This window comes from Hypanus sabinus, chromosome 22 (assembly GCF_030144855.1).
Source record: "Hypanus sabinus isolate sHypSab1 chromosome 22, sHypSab1.hap1, whole genome shotgun sequence".
Taxonomy (NCBI): Eukaryota; Metazoa; Chordata; class Chondrichthyes; order Myliobatiformes; family Dasyatidae; genus Hypanus; species Hypanus sabinus.
The window spans coordinates 24098187-24118724 of record NC_082727.1 but is presented as its reverse complement, the minus strand read 5'-3'; the positions used below and the strand labels follow the sequence as shown (position 1 = coordinate 24118724).

At 40.3% G+C, this 20538-nt stretch overlaps 1 protein-coding gene across 1 annotated transcript in view; it reads left to right on the top strand.

Moving 5' to 3' along the window:
* Positions 1–20538, top strand: part of pkd2l1 (polycystic kidney disease 2-like 1) — a 199393-nt gene that overhangs the window by 122915 nt on the left and 55940 nt on the right. The window contains exon 3 of the mRNA XM_059947324.1: positions 16619–16746. Within this exon, the coding sequence (XP_059803307.1) occupies positions 16619–16746 (128 nt within the window). The remainder of the gene's footprint in view (positions 1–16618; positions 16747–20538) is intronic.

The window sequence follows — 20538 nt, the reverse complement described above, 5'->3', positions numbered from 1 at the left end:
TCAAGGCACTGAGTTCAAAAGTCAGGAAGTTATGTTGCAGCTTCGTAAGAGTTCGTTTGGCCGCATCTGGAGTATTGCTTTTAGTTCTGGTCACCTCTTTGCAGGAAGGATGTGAAGGCTTTGGAGAAGGTGGAGAAGGGGTTCACCAGGATGTGGCCAGGATTAGAGGGCATGTGCTATCATGAGAGGCTGGACAAATTTGGATTGCTTCCTCTGGAGTCATGGGGGTCTAGGGGAAACCTATTACAGCTTTGTAAGATAATGAGGGACAAAGATTGAGTAGATAGTATCTTTTTCCTATGGTCAAAATGTTAAATGCTTGAGGGTGTGCACTTAAAGTGAGAGAGGGTAAGTCCAAAGGAGGTATATGGGGCAAGTTTAAGGGAAGTGCCTCAAAAGTGCTATCAGGGTGGTAACAGAGGCAAATATGACAGAGATGTTTAAGAGTCACCTAGATAGGCACGTGAATGTACAGAGGGATATGAATTTGTGTAGACAAAAGGGACTAGCTTAATTTCTAGTTTAATTAGTCCCTCACAATATTAGGGGCTGAAGAGATTTTTCCTGTGCTGTACTGTTCCATGTTCAATATTGAGACATTCTCTGAACTCTCATGAATATATAGTCTGTGCCAACCCAGTCTCTCCTCATACAACAGTCCCACAGTGCCAGGAATGAATGTGGTTTATTCCATTTATGAAAAGTATATCCTATCCTAGCTAAGACCAAAAATGAACACAAAGTATCAGTTGTGGGCTTATCAAAACCCTTCCCTACTGAGAGTGCAGAGGTCTTGGAGAAGCAGAAAGTAAGTAATGGAATACACAGCCATTGGCATGTTTCTGCAGCGAAGCACGTATGGAGCTTATCTGTTGAAGTTCTGGCCAGTAGAGTCCCTGAGGATGGTGATGATGGGAAACTTGACAATGATAATATTACTCAGTGCTGACTGATTTGGCTCTGTCTTTGCAACTGTTAATTTCCTGTTGCTCAACCCAAACCTAGTTATTGCCAAGAACTCACTAAATTTATTCTTGGCTCCTTCATTTTAGTGAGAAATTTGTAAATGGAGATGAATTGTGAGCGATTTTAAGGAAATGGGCTACTTAACATATTCTGTTGAAAGGAAAGTGTTGTCAAAAATTAAATGCACTTGAGGTCAGCATGTCATCCTGAAGAACAGCGACAACATCATCAGGCTGATGCGATTCCCCTTGAATGAATCATAAAAAGAATTGTCTGAATCGAAGGTACGAGTTTCTTCATTGGGTTTGACTTTGTGCACTTTGATCTTGTTCTCGGACAGGTCTGTAGTTAAATATTTCCCTCATTTTGATAATTCAGTGCAGGCTGATAGTACAGTTGTTGGTCAGCATGGAGTCGCCCTACATTATGTGAACAAAGCTTTACTTGGTAATTTTTTTACTATCGATGGTGTAGCTGGACTGGTACAGATCAGCCTGGTGGCCAACTTGTTCTAGAGTAACAGTCTCCAGCACTTTAACTCAGATATTCTTGAGACCCAGAGCATCTGCTATATCTGTTGTATCTTGATGTCACCCGGAATGATTCACATTGGCTGAAGCCAAAGATCTGTGATGATGAAGATCTTGGGAAATATCCAGAAAAACCTATCTTGATTTCTTCTTAAATAAAATGGTTGCAAATGCATTCCCTGCCACGAGGCTGGGGTGATCCTAGAGCCCTTCCTCCTGTTTGCTTTCACTCACCTGCCTCCATTGGCTGATTTTAGCATTTTGCCATGTGCAGTGACCTGAACCATTTGTTCCAGAGGCAGTAAAGATAACTTCCTTGACAGGCATTTTTAATGTTATAAAGAAATTAGAATTGCCTTCTCTTAGAAACAAGTTAAAATGTTAAAAAGGACATGCCCTGCTGTTGGTCATGAACCAGGAAAGCATTTGCCCTCTCAACATTTAGAGTCTCTTCGATGCTCCTGTTTCCTCACACCTCCCAAAGACTTGCCGGTTGGTTAATTGGCTCCTGTGAACATGTCCTCATGTAGATGGGTAGCAGGAAAACCCAGTGCAGGGGAAAGGACTGGTTTATCGACAAGTGTGAGAGAAGTTGTTATAGGGAAATAAGTGAGGAAATAGGATTGCTCTGACAGCTGACACAGGCTAGATGGGCTGAATGGTCTCCTTAGATGGTGTGAAAGATGAGAAATGGGAAATAACATTTTAAGGACAGCTTTCTCACTCCCTACCCTCCCCTCCACCTTCGCCACATTACTGAACGGGGAATGAACCCATGAACATTATCTCACTAATTTTGCTTTCTTTTTGCAGTTCTTAATGATATATTTCCATGAAACCAACTAATTAGGGCAGTTGTTTAATTAGGCCAAAATGCACTGATCACAATTTGAACCAATAAACTGGAATTAATAATAATGCTGACTCTGATTCAGATAAGAGATGTAATTTAGCCCATCGGCCTTATGAATCCATTGCATGCCAATGAAGTCTAAAGAATTTATGTTTTTCTTGTGAATGCTGCTTATCTGATGCTATGGTGCTGCTGCACGTAAATTTTTTGTTGCACCTCTCCATGCATGTACAGTACTTGTGCATATGACAATAAACTCACCTTTGAATTAAATTTCATCCAGGGGTGTCTACGGTTGTTTACCATTTTTTATTCTGCATGCCATTCCCCTAAAAACGCTGTCCAGTTGTGTGATCTAATGGGTGACTTTCCTTTGTTATTTTAAGAGTTTAAATTGACATAGTAGAGTTATTTTCAATGCTGGTACAGAAATTATAAATTTTCTTGTTGATGGTAGTAATCCAATGTATCTTTTGATAATGTTTAATGGTATATTACACTGAGCTTTAGGTGCTCGGTGGAGATATTAAAATAAGCATGTCAAAGATTTGAGATAGAGAATAAGGAGATATGAGAGAAGAACTGGCCAAAGTTGATTGAAAGGGGACACTAGCAGAAGTGACAACAGAGCAGCAATGGCTGGAAATTCTGGGATCAATTTGGAAGGCAAAGGATAGAAACATTCCAGAGATGAAGAAGTATTCTAAAGGGAGGGTGGGGCAACCATGACTGACAAGGGAAATCAAAGACAGCATAAAAGCAAAAAGCAGGGCATGTAATAGAGCAAGCATTAATGAGAAGTGAGAAGATTGGGAAGCTTTTAAAAATCAACAGAAAGCCACAAGGAGAGGAAGGATTAAATATGAAGGTAAGTTAGCCAATAATATAAACAGAATACCGAGTTTTTTTGGATATATAAAGTGTAAAAGAGAGTCGAGTGGTTATCAAACCACTGAAAAATGACACTAGAGAGGTATTAATGTGGGACAAAGAAATGGCAGATGAACTTAATAAGTATTTTGTGTCAGTCTTTATCGTGGAAGACATGGTAATATGCCAGGAGGCAGAAATGAGTGTGGTTACTATTACTAAGGAGAAGATGCTTGCAATACTGAAAGGTCTAAAGATAAATAAGTCACCTGGACCAAATGGATAAACCTCAGAGGTAGCAGAAGAGATTGTGAAGGCATTTGTAATAATGCTTCAAGAAGCACTAGATTCTGGAATGGTTCTGGAAAAAAGGAAATTTGTGAATGTCATTCCACTCTTTAAGAGGGGAGGGAGGTGGAAGAAAGGAAGTCATAAGCAAGTTAGCTTGACTTCAGTGGATGGGAAGATGTTGGAGTCCATTATTAAAGATGAAGTTTCGGGGTACTTCAAGGTACATGATAAAGTAGGCAAAAGTTAGCGTGGTTTCCTTAAGGGATGGTTAACGTCGATTTTCAGAAGGCCTTTGACAAGGTGCCATGCATGAGGCTGCTTAACTAGATATGAACCCATGGTATTACAGGAAAGATACTAGCATGGATAGAGCATTGGCTGACTGGCAGGAGGCAGAGAGTGGGGATAAAGGGGACTCATCTGGTTGGCTGCCAGTGACTAGTGGTGTTCCACAGGGGTCTATGTTGGGCCCGCTTCTTCTTACATTGCGTGCCAGTGATTTGAATGATGGAATTGATAACTTTGTGGCCAAGTTTGCAAACAATGCAAAGATAGGTGGAGGGCCAGGAAGTGTTGAAGAAGCAGGGAGTCTGCAGAAGAACTTTGACAGATTATGAGAATGGGCATGAAAGTAGCAGTTGGAATGTAGTGTAGGGAAGAGTATGGTGATGTACTTTGGTAGAAAGAATAAAGGTGTAGACTATTTTCTAAACAGGGAGACAATTCAAAAGTCAAGGTGCAAAGGACTTGGGAGTCCTTCTGCAGGATTCCCTAAAGATTAATTTACAGATTGAGTCTATGGTAAGGAAGGCAAATGCATTATCAGCATTGATCTTGAGTTGATTAGAATATACAGTAAGAGCAAGGATGTGACACTGAGGCTTTATAATGCATTGGCTAGACTGCAATTGGAGTATTGTGAGCCATTTTCGGCCACTTATCAGAATCAGAATCTGAATCAGGTTTATTATCATTGGTGTGTGATCTGAAATTTGTTAACTTAGCGACAGCAGCACAATGCAATACATAATCCAGCAGAGAGAAAAAAATAGTAAATAAAATAAAATAAATAAATAAACACGTAAATCATTTACGTATATTGAATAGATTTTTAAAAACGTGCAAAAACAGAAATACTGTATAGTTAAAAAAAAGGAGGTAGTGTCCTAAGATCCAATGTCCATTTAGGAATCGGATGGCAGAGGGGGAGAAGCTGTTCCTGAATAGCTGAGTGTGTGCCTTCAGGCTTTTGTACCTCCTACCTGATGGTAACAGTGAGAAAAGGGTATGCCCTGGGTACCAGAGGTCCTTGATAATTGACACTGCCTTTCTGAGACACTGCTCCCTAAAAATGTCCTGGGTACTTTGTAGGCCAGTGCCGAAGATGGAGCTGACTAGATCTATAACCCTCTGCAGCTCCTTTTGATCCTGTGCAGTAGCCCACACCTCCCCCCCATATCAGACAGTGATGCAGCCTGTCAGAATGCTTTCCACAGTACAACTATAGAAGTTCTTGAGTGTATTTGTTGACATGCCAAGTTTCTTCAAACTTCTAATAAAATGTAGCTACTGTCTTGCATTCTTTATAACATATAGCATTCTATATGTTGGGACCGGATGAGATCTTGACACTGAGGAACCTGAAACTTCTCACTCTCTCCGCTTCTGATCCCTTTATGAAGATTAGTATGTGTTCCTTCGTCTTACCCTTCCTGAAGTTCACAATCAACTCTTGCGTCTTACTGACGTTGAGTGCCAGGTTGTTGCTGCGGCACCACTCCTCTAGTTAGTATATCTCACTCTACAATCAACCATGGTGGAATGGTGGAGCATTCGATGGATGCAATGGCCATATTCATAGAATATAGGAAAAAGTTTCTAAGAAAAGATATACTGGCATTGGAGAGGATCCAGAGGAGGTTCATGAGAATGATTCCTGGAATGAAAAGGTTAAAATATGTTGAGTGTTTGTTGAAACTGGGTCTGTACTCACTAGGATTTAGAAGAATATGGGGAATCTCATTGAAACCTATCTAATATTGAAAAGCCTAGATAGAGTGGATGTGGAGAGGATGTTTCCTATAGTGGATGAGTCTAGGATCAAAGGGCACAGCCTTGGGATAGAGTGATGTCTGTTTGGAACGGAGATGAAGAGGAATTTTTCTAGACAGGGGGTAGTGAAAGTTTGGAATTCATTGCCACTTACTACTGTGGAGAAGGAGTCATTGAGTATATTTAAAGTGGAGGTTGATATGTTCTTGAATAGTCAGGGCATTAAAGATTATGGTGAGCAGGCAGGAGAATAGGGTTGAGAGGAATAATAGAATAACCATGATGGAATAGTGGAGCATTCGATGGGCCAAATGGCCATATTCATAGACTACCTGAGAAAAGTAAATAAACAATGGAAGTATATAAGAGGATGCAGAGGAGATCTATTGGGATGCTGCTTGATTAGAGAGCGTGTTTAGAGAAGATGGGCTGAGCAAGCTTGGACTTTTCTCTGTGGAGTAAGGAGGATAAGAGGTGACTTGATAGAGATGTACAAGATAATAAGAGGCGTAGATCAATGGATAGCCGGAGACTTTTTCCCAGGGTAGAAATGGCTAAAACAAGGGAGGCATCAATTTAAAGTGATTGGAGGAAAATATAGGGGGGATGTCAGAAGTAAGATTTTTTACGAAGCACAGGGTGAGTGCGTGGAATGTCCCGCCATGGGTGGTGGTAGGGTCAGATATATTAGGGGCATTTAAGAAACTCTTAGATAGGCACATGGGTGATAGAACATTGGGGGACTATGTAGGAGGGATGCGTTAGATTGATCTCAGACTATGTTGAAAGGGATGTACAACATTATGGGCTGTAATGTTCTATATTCCACCTTCAAACACCAATGTATTTTTTTCAAATGCAGTGAACTGAGTTTGATCCTGACCTCTGGTCATCATTATGTGGAGTTTGCATGTTCTCGTTGTGGCCACATGGGTTTCCAGCAAGTGTCCCAGTTTCCTGCCATAAAAATGTGTGTGTTGGTCAATTGCAATAAATTGCACCTGCTGTACAGGTGAATGGTCGAATCCGGTGAGAGTTGATGGGACTGTGGGAGAGTTGAGCAGCTTATCTGTGTATCAGTGGGTGCTTGACGGTTGATGTGGACTCGGTAGGCTGGGAGATTTCCCATGCTGTACCTACAGCTCTGTGACTGTTAGAGTAAAAAGCAACATGACTGCCATTTTGCATCCAAACAGGTTCCACGAACAAAGATTTGTCATGTTGAATATCGTCCCAGGTTTCAGGAAATTGCTCATTGTGCTCTGCCTTCTTTTATGGAAGCCACCTATTTAACATCTCGAACAAAGGACAGAATCGGCAGAACCTCCTCTTCAGTCTAGTGAAGTGTTACTCTTCACTTTGTGCTCAAATCACAGATTTATTTTATCCATAACCTTCTGATTCAGAAGCAAAGCAACTGCCACAATCTTATGGCTGAAGATTGGCATTGCAACAGATGCCAATTTTCCTACTAACATCCTTTCACAGAACTGAGCCATTATAAAGCAGCTACAGTAATGGATATGTTTTAGTGGACATTTCTCTTTGTGTGTATAGCACAACATATGATGTTGAGAATGCGTCATTTGCCTTGCATTTTTTTGTCATAAGCCTTGAAATTCTTTTGTAGCAAATTTGTTGCATTTCTTCTTTCATTTTACTATCTCCTGAACTTTATACAAACAGGGATAGAGGAAAAAAATGTTAATTCAAGCCTGAGAAGTTAGGAATCTAAATTGTTTTTCATCAAACACTACTACAGCATTTTCTGTTTATCATATCCTTTGAGCTACGCCATTATCCACTTGAAAGAAAATTACCTTATAATTAAACTAGTCGTCAGATTTAACCTCAGACTTACTTTAAATGCAATCCTCAAAAATTGAATTGAGTAGCACCAGCAAAAATTAACTGTTCTTAAATGTTTCTACAGTCCTGTCTCAGGTATGAAATCATAAACACTATTGTGATATTTTCCATTAATTCCACCGTTTACTATTGCTATTGAGATCTTGTTACCCTCCTTTACTATGCATTTCCTTTTTGTACAGATGGACTGAAATGGCTTCACAATGGTTTTTGTTTCAGAGTATGTTTCCATGCCATGTACAGAAAGCTTTATGTATAAAAATCGGCAGCTACAGAGTGCCCGATTAGTAGCTAAAACCCGATTTCATCTCCGAGCAGGTCAACTCTCCTTCCAAAAGAATTAACATCGTCATGTCCAAGTTGGAACTCTCTGCGAATTCTGAACTTTAGCCTTTACACCTTGTTGCATTGTGTATAATTTTATCGAAGCAGTTCATCAAGATCAGTTCTTTATCTCTGTTGTTCAGTAGGACGAGCAGCAATAATGAGACACCATTTTCACAAGTTTCATTCAAGGTCACACTACACCAACCCCTTAAATTTCTTTCGTCTTTACAAGGTGCTGCAAACCATAGCTTCATGATTCATAGACTCAAAGTGCACCGTAACACAGAAAAAGGCTCTTCAGCCCATCTAGTCCATACCAAACTATTATTTTGCCTAATCCCATCAACTTGCACCTGGGCCATAGGATGTCCCATCCATTTATTTAGTTAAACTTCTCTTGTTGAAATCGAAATGCGTCCACTATTTCTGCTGGCAACTCTTACCAGTCTCATGTTCCACTTAAACATTTCACCTTTCACCCTTATGACCTGTAGCTCTAGTCTCACTCAATTTTAGTGGAAGAAGCCGAATTGTATTTACCCAATCTACTATATGCCCTTCATAATGTTGTATATGTCTATCAAGTGTCCCTGTATTCTTCTATCCCTCCTAACCCTATAACTCAGGTTCTCAAGTCCAGACAGCATCTAAACTTTATCTGTACTCTTTCAATCTTATTGATTTCTTTCCTGTAGGAAGGTGATAAGAACTGCATATAATATTCCAAATTAGGCCTCACTAACTTCTTAGACAGCTTCAACATAACATCCCAACTCCTGTACTCAGTACTTTGATTTATGTAGGTCAATTTGACAAAAGCTCTTTTTATGACCCTATCTAGCTGTAACTCCACTCTCAAGGAATTATGTATCTCTTTTCCCAGATCCCTCTGTTCTACCACACTCCTCAGTGTCCTACAGTTCACCATGTAAGTCCTTCCAAAGTCCAACACCTCACACTTTGAAATCAAACGCAGGCAAACATTAACACAGAGCAAAATAATAAGACGTTAGAATTGGTAACTTAAGACATTGAGAAATAGATGTTATGAAGTATCTCAAAGATAGATAGAGAGGCTAAAAGAGCAATGGATGAATTACCAGTGCTCTTGGCCTGGATGAGCAAAAGTACAACTACAATTGATGGGGTGAAATATTTGCACAAAAAGACAGATTTGGAGGGAAACATTTTTCTTTATGGGAAGGTTTTCAGAGTTACGGAGCATCAAGAATGTGAGGAAAGTAGAACACATGTATGAAAAGTTTAAAGCCAAGGTCTAATGGACCAGGAGCCAGAGTGGACTGGTGAGCAATGGATGATTAATGACAGAACTTAGTGCAAGTTCAAAATGGGACATCAAAACTTGGATGGGATTTGAAGCTGGTAGACCAATCAGGAGAAAATTGGAATAGCTGAGTCAGAGACAGCAGAGTCGGAGTTGAGGGATTTGACTGAAGATAAACTGTAATCAATGGAGAAGTTCATGTTATGGAGAAAGAGAGTAGGCATTTTCAAGATGCTGGAAGGATGGTGTTGACTATTCAATTAAAGCCAACCCCAAACAATCTGGCTTAGCTTGAGATTGTGGCCAGTGAACAGGATAGAATCACGGGAAGATCATGACTTTCACTGGGACCAAAAGCAATGGTGTAGGCCTTTCCTCTGATTAAATAGAAGAAATTCATCCAACAGTCCTGACAACAAAGAGGTAACAAAGGGTAACAAAGGTGTGTTCTTGGCATAGTTTGGAATGTCTTTGGCATGTATGTGGATCATGAGGTCTTATTTTCATCTGACACTACTGAGGATTACAAATGGAAAGAAGTTATGGGAAAACTTTGTAGGAGACTCTGTAGCCATGATCAGCAAGAGTGAAGCAAGGCAAGAACAGCCCTATACAATGAGATAATGGAGGAAAACTGTTGGTCAGCAGAATGGGGCAGATAGTGCCTCACAACTTCAGTAAACCCGGATTCTGGGCTGACGTAAGGTGCTGCTGTCTCTCTGGAATTTACACATTCTCCCTGTGACTACATGGGTTTCTTCTGCATGCTCCAGCTCCAGTTTTCTCCCACATCCAAAGATGTGAGGTTTGGTAGGTTAATAAGCCACTGTAAATTGATCATGGTGATAGGATGAGGGTGGTGGGGGGGGTGGGGAGGAAGGGTTGGAAGGAATGGAGTTCATGGAACGTGTGAAGTATAAAATGAGATTAGTGTAAATTGGGTGCTTGATGGTCCATATGGGTTAGGGTCAAATGGCTTGTCTCTGTGTTGTAAAACTCTATTAATTTAAGGTGATTGTGCTATCAGCTACCTAGAAGGCTATGGACAGATAAGGAACAAAACACAATAAGGTTTACTGCAGTCACCCACACAGATGTATTTTGTGAATTTAGTTAGTTTTGTGAATTTAGTAATTTGACCAGCAGTTTTAAGCGTGGAATTTGCAGGAAAGAGGAGGACAGATTAGGGAAATGATGGCAAGAGTTTGGAGAGTCAGATAGAGTGATAGTTTACATTTTTTGGATTAACACAAGATTAGATGTACTGTGTGTTGACGAGTAAGGGGCGATGACAAATTTTACAGGACGAATGACATTTCCTGAGTCTACAAAGCTGCTCATAAAAGCAGTTGGACTGGTTGGTGGGGGTGAAAAGTGTAATGTGAAGCCAGGATTAATTGTTGTGAATGGATCATTGAATTTGAGAAGAGAGGTTGGCCTCAATTGTTAGAGAAGCCTTGGTGAATGATGGAGGAAATGCTATGGAAAATGAGTTTAGGATGGAGTAGGTGAAGACTTGAAGGAAAGCTTGAGCACATTGGGTTAGATGAGAGAGAGGGAGATGCAAAAATGGTAAGTGAATGGAAGGTCCCTGTCATTTAAGAGGCAGCTGCTTTAAAACAAGCCTGTGATTATCCTTATAAAATTATTCTGTGTTTCAAGGAATTAGGAAAAACTCTGCACATTTGCTGCTGTTCATGTTTAGTAGAGCTTCAGAGAGTATGACTGATTCATCTGCTCAGCAAGATCTAAGTAAAGGCAGAGGAAAAGATATTTACAGAGTGATCTCTTCCTAAAATTTACAATTGTCGGGTACTTACAGACAGATTGTCCTGTATAGGTTTGTAATAATCACTCTCAATAATAGCCTTTTACTTCCTTGGCTTTTGGCAGCGGGCCAGAGCAATTGTCTTATTATTTATCCTGTTTGCTTAGCTTCCACAAGTACACAACATCTGTTTGTCTCTTTTGGAGTTTTCTATTTGATGACCCATTCACTATAATTAATCTTAGCTTCAGATTGCATTTTTGGTTTTATACCCAAACTGACCCTGAGGTCATGGGCTCCTACATAACCAACATAAGCAGCAGAATTGTGTGTGCTTTATTCTAAGCAACAATGTCCATTCTAATTTGCTGTTGAATTAATGGATACTTGGAAAAAGGTGATATGGAAGCAGACCTTCTGTTTATGTTTCAAAACATCCTGTTGTGGTTTTGGGCAGGGTGAATAATGATGTAATGTGCTTCCGATCACTAATCATTCTGAATGGCTCATTTGTACCTTAGCCCTTCTGCAGCACTGTTCGTTCACTATCTTTGACAGACATGTGCAATCATTTAACATTTAGTGCTGAGCATTTTGTATTTTAATGAAAGAAGATGAGCTGGTGATTCACGAATCAGAGGCAGTAACAAATATTTGGGAACTGTGAAGTTCGTGTTACTCAAGCTCTTTATAGGTTTGAAGAAAAATAGAAATGGTGAATGATTGACGTATCAATGCAGAAGGTGTGTCTGATAAGAAGATCATTCTGAAAAGGATTATTGTATTTTTAAGGATGATGGTTCCTCGGGTAAATGAAGACATACAAGATAATGTTTTACGTGGTGTTCCTTTCTTGTTTGATTGATTAAAGGGAGTTAGTGTGGATCTTCTCATTTTTGCCTGTGGATAAAGTTCTCAAGCAGTTTCTGAGAAATTTCTATTAGGCTTCAAAGATTCACCATCAATTAACAAGATCATTAATCTTTTTCAATATGTTTATTAATGTATACAAGAATATATAACAAATACAGAGTATATATATATATATATATATAAAAATTACTAACAGAATACAGACAATAGAAAAATTGAACTGTATAGGACTGAGTAACATACGTGTATCTAGTACTCCGGCAATGATTACTAATACTGCAAATTTATAAAGAGTATACATTAGGAATTTTATATATATAAAAAATCTAGCTCCTACCAAGAAAGCCAATGGGTAAGAACAAGGAAAAAAATATTTTTTAAAAAAGTGTTGCTAAGTTGTTAACAAAGAATGACATAATTAATAACATCTATGTAGGAGAAAAAGCCTTTCACAAGTTAGAGTAGTAGTTCATAAAAGGACCCCATGTCGTATAAAAGTACTGTACTGAATTAGAAATAGAACACTGAATCTTCGCCAAACTAAGATGAGTCATAATGTCTTCTAACCACAGCATATGAGTAGGAGAAACTGCTTCCTTCCATTTAAGCAAAATCCGTCTTCTCGCCATAAGTGAGATAAAAGCTAGAACGTACAAGTCTGAGGGAGTTAAAGTTTTATCTTAAGGTCCGAGAATACCAAAGAGAAGCAGTAAGAGGATTAGGTTCGTGTTAAAAGGTTGAGAAAAAGTAGAAAATACATCTTTCCAAAATTTTTCTAAGCTGGGACATAACCAAAACATATGAATCTCAATTGTAGGAATTTTCTATAGTTCTCATCTCCCTGACACATTCTGCAGTTGTAGCAAATCACAAGGAAAAGTCATGGATGACTTAACTCCTGTTTTGGAAGATTTTTTTTTAATGTAAAGCAGGATTATGTTTGCTCATGTTACATTGTTCAATATATATGAGCATTGGTCTATTCCATTGGGAAGGAAAATTTATGTAATAATATTGTTCCTGCCAGTCCCTTTACACTCAGTGAAAAGTCTGAGGGTTAAATTTTGATAATTCTCTTCTCTTTATCACAAAAATTTGACAATAAAAAAAAACCTTGATTGTTCTAAATGCGGCTTAAATTTAAAGCCAAAGATCTTTCGGGTCTGCTTTCCATAACATTTTGCTAGGATTTGGTAAGTTAAACTGGGGCAGAAGTTTAACAGCAAATGGCAGGGCCCTGGAGAGTGTGTAGAACTCAGAGACCTAAGGATACAAGTATTTAGTTCCCTGAAAGAGGCAACAGAGATACACAGGGTGGTGAAGAAGTCTTGTGGGACACTTGAATTCATTGGTCAGGCCATTGTCTACAAGAGTTAGGACGTCATGTTACAACTGTACAAGAATTTGGTGAGATCTCACTTGGAGTACTGTATGCAGTTCTGATCACCTAGCTATAGGAAAGGTATCATTTATCTGCGGAGAGTAGAGAAAAGATTCACAGATATGATAATGGAGATACTGAGTTATAATAAGAGACTACATAGGCTGGTGATTTTCTCCCTGAAGCAAAGGATTTTCCCAGAGTCAGAGAGTCTAAAATTAGAGGGCATAGGTTTAAAGTGAGAGGAGAAGGATTAAAGTGAGAGGAGAAGGATTAAAGTAAGAGGAGAAGGATTGAAAGGGAAACAGAGAAGCACGTTTTTCACACAGAGTGTTGTGAATGAGCTACTAGAGGAAGTGATAGAGGAGGGTGCAATTACAACATGTAGAAGAAGTTTGGACAGGTATATGGATAGGGGTTCTTTAAGGAAATAGAGCCAAATGCAGGCAAATTGGGCTGCCTCAGGTTGGTAACTCGATGGACCTTGACAAATTGAGCCATAGGACCTGTTCCTCTGCTGTTTAATTCTGTGTCTATGATTGAAAGCTCAATTTACTTGAACTGTGACAATGACGGGGAATTACCAAGTTCCTAATTACAAGTGAAAATATTGTTGTAAAGCATCTAAAACCATATCAAAGCTGAAGAAACTTAAATTGTAATGTTGAGTTCCAGCTCAGAAAATATTTTAAAGTTCCAAGTTCTAAGTAAATTTATTACTCAAGTATATGTTACCTTGAGATTTGTTTTCTTGTTGGCGATTGCCGGAAAGCAAAGAAATACAATAGAAAATATGTAAAGACTATAAATAACAAAGACTGACAAACAACCAATGTAAAAAAGAAGATAAGGACCCTGGTCAGATCCCACTTGGAGTACTGTGCTCAGTTCTGGTCACCTCACTACAGGAAGGATGTGGAAGCCATAGAAATGGTGCAGAGGAGATTTACGAGGATGTTGCCTGGATTGGGGAGCATGCCTTATGAGAACAGATTGACTGAACTCAGCTTTTCCTCCTTGGAGCGACGAAGGATGAGAGGTGACCTGATAGAGGTGTATAAGATGATGAGAGGCATTGATTGTGTGGATAGTCAGAGGCTTTTTCCCAGGGCTGAAATGGTTGCCACAAGAGGACACAGGTTTAAGGTGCTGGGGAGTAGGTACAGAGGAGATGTCAGGGGTAAGATTTTTACTCAGAGAGTGGTGAGTGTGTGGAATGGGCTGCTGGCAACGGTGCTGGAGGCGGATACGATAGGGTCTTTTAAGAGGCTTTTAGATAGGTACATGCTTAGAAAAATAGAGGGCTGTAGGTAAACCTAGTAATCTAGTAATTTCTAAGGTAAGGACATGTTCGGCACAACTTTGTGGGCCAAAGGGCCTGTATTGTTCTGTAGGTTTTCTATGTTTCTATAAATTATGCAACTAATAAGCCAAAAGTAAATAAATAATACTGAGTTGTAGAATGCTTGAAAGGGAATCCATAGGTTGTGGAGTCACTCCCATGTTGAGGTGAGTGAAGTTATCTATGCTGTTTCAGGAGCCTGATGATTGTAATGTAATACTGTTCCTGAACCTGGTGGTGTGGGACCTCGGGCTCCTTCCTGTACCTTCTGCCTGATGGTAGTAGGGAAAAGAAAGAATGACCAGGATGATGGGGGTCTTTGATGGAGGCTGCTTTCTTCTGGCAGCAGTCCTTTTCAGTGTGTTCACTGACGGGGAGGGCTTTGTCTGTGATGGACTGGGCAGTATCCATCACCGTCTGTAGACTTTTCTGTCCTGGGCATTGATGTTTCCATACCAGGCCATGACGTAGCCAGTCAGGATACTCTTCATGGTGCACCTATGGAAGTTTGTCAAAGTTTTAGATGACATGCTGACTTCTAAGAAAGTATATCCTTTATACACGTGAAGTCACAGTGCTGAGTTGATAGAAAAGAGTGAAGGTTCAGACGTCCCTGCCAGACCTGCAGCAAAGCAACTACTCTCGCTGCCTGATTCAGATGGTGTTGCTCTAATATTAAGTCATGAGAGGTCATACCTGTGTCATGGGCGATTTGACCGTGATATTCTGATACCAGCTTCTCTGCACTGTTGCCCAGTTGCGTGGCACCACAATTAGATACCAATCCAGTCAAAGTCAGAAAATGATCTGCAGGTGTCCCTCAAAGATTCTTCTTGTGGCAACGTCATCCATAAACACAACATCAAACTCTATCTGGTAGCCATCTGTGTCTCAACCATTGTACCATCCCTGAACTGTCTGTCGTACTGCACAACAGGCATCCAGTAATACTGTAGATGAACTGAAACTTCCTTCAACTTGAGAAAACCAAAGACTGCCTTCAGTTCACATCTGTGGACCCCATCTGTACCCTTGGCAACTACCTGGGACCAAACCAAAGCTTCTGCAATATCTGTGTTATTGTTGACCAAAGGTGAAACCTACACCATATAGCCACAGAATCACTAAGGTGAACGATTACTCAAATCCACCCTTGCCCATGCTTATTTCCTGATGAGTACTTCATAGCTTTATCACTTATGGACTTGAGTATTCCTGACCTCTCTCAATTTTCTTTGCCAGCTTAATGTTATTCAAATTGTTTTCTTTGTACTAGGATATATATATATATATCCCTATTCTCTGTAGCAACTAATGATGATTTCAACTGGACTTGAGCTGTCTTTCTTATCCTTTTAATCACCTCCCTTTGATCTATTTTTAATCCAATCCAGTTTCTGCTTTGTTACTTTTGAATAAGGGTCACATTTTAGCTGACAATTATATAATTTACTCGATGAGGAGAAAGAAATATTCCAGGTACAGCTTTTTTAGTAATTTTAACGGAAAAGTTAAATCTGATATAATAGTAAAGCTGTTAAGGTGTATGGTGTATTGGCAGATTGAGTTCAAGATCCATGAGGTAATGTTGCAGCTCTTTTAAAACCTGAATGGACCACACTGGGTGTATTGTGTTCAGTTCTGGTTGCTTCATTAGAGGAAGGACGTGGAAGCTTTCGAGATGGTGCAGAAGAGATTTCCCAGGACGCTGCCCGGATTCGAGAGCATGACAGATGAAGGCAGGTTGAGTGAGCTAGGGCTTTTCTCTTTGGAGCAAAGGTCAATGAGGGGTGACTTGATAGAGGTGTAGAAGATGATAAAAAGCATAGATCAATAGATAGCCAGAGACTTTTTCCTCAGGGTAGAAATGGCTAAAACAAGGGAGGAACAATTTTAAAGTGATTGGAGGAAAATATAGGGGGGGATGTCAGAGGTAAGACTTTTACAAAGCGCAGGGTAAGTTCATGAAATTTCTACCAAGGTTGATGTTAGAGGCAGTTGTATTAGGGACATTTAAGAAACTCATAGATAGGCATAAGGAAGATAAGAAAATGGAGGAGAGAAGGATTAGATTGCTTGGTTAATGAATTAATAGGTTGGCACAACACCATGGGCTGTACTGTGTTGTAGTGCTCTATGTTCTATCTGCCCAATATGATAATTAACAATTGAATTGGTATTAATAATCATCTGGCTTCCTCTATTTTCCAGTGACTTATGGAATGACCAGTTCAAATACCTACTACTACACCAAGGTTATGTCAGATCTCTTCCTCTCAACAGCAGTAGATACACAGGTCACCTTCCAAACGATCCACAGCATGAATGACTTTTGGGATGTAAGTATAATTCTTTTCTTTAAAAACATTGCAATGTGCAAAGCATCATGTGTTACACCAGAGGGCGCTTCTCCTCAAATATACACATGCTCCAAGGTACTCTGCATTGATATTTGGTAGAATACTGATCTTTCTAGCTTTGGCCTGGAATGGTATATTAAGGCTGTCCAAGAAGTCAAACTTTTGAACCTTCATTTGATTTTGAGAAGAGATGGGGCCCATTTGCTCATTATTATCATTTCAGTTAACTGATAGATTTCCTCCACAATCTAAGTGTAAATTTTTTTTTTGACATATCTTTCGTTCTTGTTGGTGGCTTGATGTTTATTTTAAGAAGCTTTCTGTATGACGCATGGCTCCGGGGTTGTACCCCCCAATGGGTTTCTTTTTTTTTCTCACTTTTCTAGCTTAGTAGGAGTTTTTTTTTTATTCACAAAAATTTTCAATCTTTAACATAATTCCTTTTTTCTGAGGCATTGTAAGTGGTGTTACTTCGATGTACCTGTGTTATTTTTGAGTAATAATAATAAAAAAAATTTGAAAAGAAAGGCTGTCCTGATGAAGGGTCTCAGGCTGAAATGTCAACAGTTTATTCCTCTCCAGTCTGGCTGAGATCCTCCAGCATTTTGTGTGTGTTACTCTGTATTAAGGCTGTGTTGTATGGGAAAGGGTGTCATTTAATTCTCGTACAGGCTTGTCAGTAAATAGATTCCATTAAGAACAAAGGCAAAACACATGAGAACATGGCTGTGCGTAGAGTGCTAGCCACAGTAAGTAGGCTTGGGATAAAAGATCATTGAGGCATTGGGAAATACTTGGGGGGGAGCGGGAAGAATCAGAATCAGGTTTATTATCACCGGCATGTGCCGTGAAATTTGTCAACTTAGCAGCAGCATTTCAATGCAATACATAATCTAGCAGAGACAGAGAGAAAAAAATAAAATAAAACATAATAATAAATATACAAGTAAATCAATTACGTATATTGAATAGATTTTAAAAACTATGCAGAAACAGAAATACCGTATATTTTAAGAAAGTGAGGTAGTGTCCAAGGGTTTGATGTCCATTTAGGAATCGGATGGCAGAGGGGTAGAAGCTGTTCCCGAATCTCTGAGTTTGTGCCTTCAGGCTTCTGTACCTCCTGAGATGTAGTGACATGGGAGAAGTTCTTTCCGTGAACAGAGAAATTCCAGGAAAAGGGAATTTGAGGAACCAAGTGGTAACCCACGGGATCGGGTGCTGGGAGAGCAACCTAACACTTGAAGCTGGGTGTGCATAGGGGTGGTCGTTGTTGGTCATGTGATAGGGCCAGAGTCCTGGACATGGATATCTGAGTAAATATTCACCGAATGACTCAAACTGGCGATTGGTTCTGCAGCAGCATCTAATCATCAGTAGCATCCTGGGGCTGGAGGACTGTGTATTGTGCATGGGTGGGTCGGTGGGAGGGAGGAACAGGGTTTCTGTCACTGATGTTCTTTTGTCACTTGGTGTGTTCCTTTTGTTGCGTTCTGTGTGGTTCTGCAGAACATTGTGGGTATGCTATGATGGTGCCAGAATGTGTGGTGATACCGGTGGGCAGCTCCTGTATCAATGCACATAGTAAATAAATGAATCTGAATTTGAATCATCTACAGGCTAGTTTTCATGTATGAGCTTAAAAATGTATTTGATTCATTCAGACAAGCTGTCGCAGCCTTGTGCTCTGAAGGCCATAACCCGTGCGTGCCATTGCGTGCTCTGCCTCCTCCTCCTTGGTTTGGGTGGGTAATCTGAGACGGGTTTTCTCAGGCAGCGGAACAGCAACTTTAGTGGTGAGTTCAATATGAAGGTAGATTGAGAAAATCAGGTTGGCGCTGGATCCCAAGAGAAGGAATTCTTGGAATGGCACCGAGAATGCCACCTCGTGCAATTGGATCTTCAATCTCCTCACTTGCAGACCACAATCAGTTCAGATTAGCAAGAACATCTCCTCCACAGGAAACTAAACCAACTGGTACACCACAGGGATGTGTGCTTATTCCCCTGCTCTACTCACTTTGCACCTCTGACTGTGTGGCTAAGTACAGCTCCAACACTGTATACAAGTTTGCTGATGTGGGCCAAACCAAAGGTGGTGATGAATCAGCATACAGCTTGTTTTTAGTTAGTAGCGGTTCCTTTTTTCCTTCTTTTTCTTTCAAAAAAAATTCTGAACACTTTGCTTTTTTATTATTATCGATATATTTCTTAGCCTTGTTTATCAGTTATTTGCTAATTTAATTCCTTATTGCACATAATGATATATTGACTTACCGTATCTTTTTTTGTCAATCTTCAATAATAATTAATAAAAAGATTTTTAAAAAATACAGGAAGGAGATTGAAGATTTGGCTGAGTGGTGTGACAACAAAAACCTCTCACTCAATGTCAGCAAGATCAAGGAGCTGATTGTAGGCTTCATGAGAGGGAGCCAGAGGTCCTCATCGGAGGATCAGAGGTGGAGAAGGTTAGCAACTTTAAATTCCTCGGTGTTGCTATTTCAGAGGACCTGTCTTGGACCTGGCACGTAAGTGAAATTGCGAAGAAAGCATGGCAGTGCCTCTACTTCCTGAGGAGTCTGCGGAGATACGGCATGACATCTAAAAGTTTGGCAAACTTCTACAAATGTGCATTGAAGAGTATATTGACTGGCTGCATCATGCCTTTGAACAGAAAATCCTACAAAAGGTAGTGGATTCAGCCCAGTACTTCATGGGAAAAGCCCCCAACTATTGAGCACATCTACATGAAATGCTGTTGTAGGAAAGCAGCATCCATCTTCAGAGATCCCCACCACCCAGGCCAGGCTCTTTACTCACTGCTGCCATCCTGTAGAAGACGTACAAGAACCTTAGGACTCACATCACCAGGTTCAGGAACAACCTCTAGCCCACAGCCAACTTGGAGTTTATTGATTAGTTTTAAGGGGATGATGTTATTGAATGCTGAGCTGTAGCCGATAAAGAACATCCTGCATTATTCACCTTTGCTGTCCAGGTGTTCCAGGATTGAGTGTAGAGCCAATGAGATGGCACCCACTGTGGACCTGTTGCTCCAGTCGGCTAATTGGAGAGGATCCAAGTCTGCTCTCAGTCAGGAGCTGATATGTTTCATCACCAGCCTCTCAAAATACTTCATCACTGTGTATGTACAGCACTAAGTACAACTGGGCCATAGTTATCACCACACACTCTTCTTGGGCACTGGTATAATTGAAGCAGGTGGGTACACACACTGCTGAGGTGAATACACCAGCTAGTTGGTCAGCACAGGTCTTTAGTATGTGGCCACGTACCCTGTCTGCCGATTTCCGTGGGTTCACCCTCTGGAATGCATCATCTTCAGTGTGATACTGAGGACAAAGGGTCATCAGGAGGTGTCAGGGTTTGTGACGATTCCTCCATGTTCTGATGGTCAAAGTGAGAATACAAGGCACTGAGCTCATCTGGATGCAAAACCCTGCTGTTTCCCATGTCACTTGATTTAACTTTACAGGAGGTGACGGCGTTCAAGCCCTGAAACAGCTCTTGGGCATCCCCCATTGATTTGTTTGGTTTGGAATCTCCACTTTGCTCGTGAGATGGTTTTCCGGAGATCATACCGGTTCCTCCTGTGGTTTTATTGGTCTTTAGAGCTGAATCCCTCTGATCTGGCCCTCAGCAGACTTCTGTAATCTTGTAATTGTTTCTCTGCCTCCTGCAACCACCTCTTAGTTGTTCTAATCTCTGGGGCCTTGCCTTTTAGGGTCTGCCTGTACACAGGTAGGA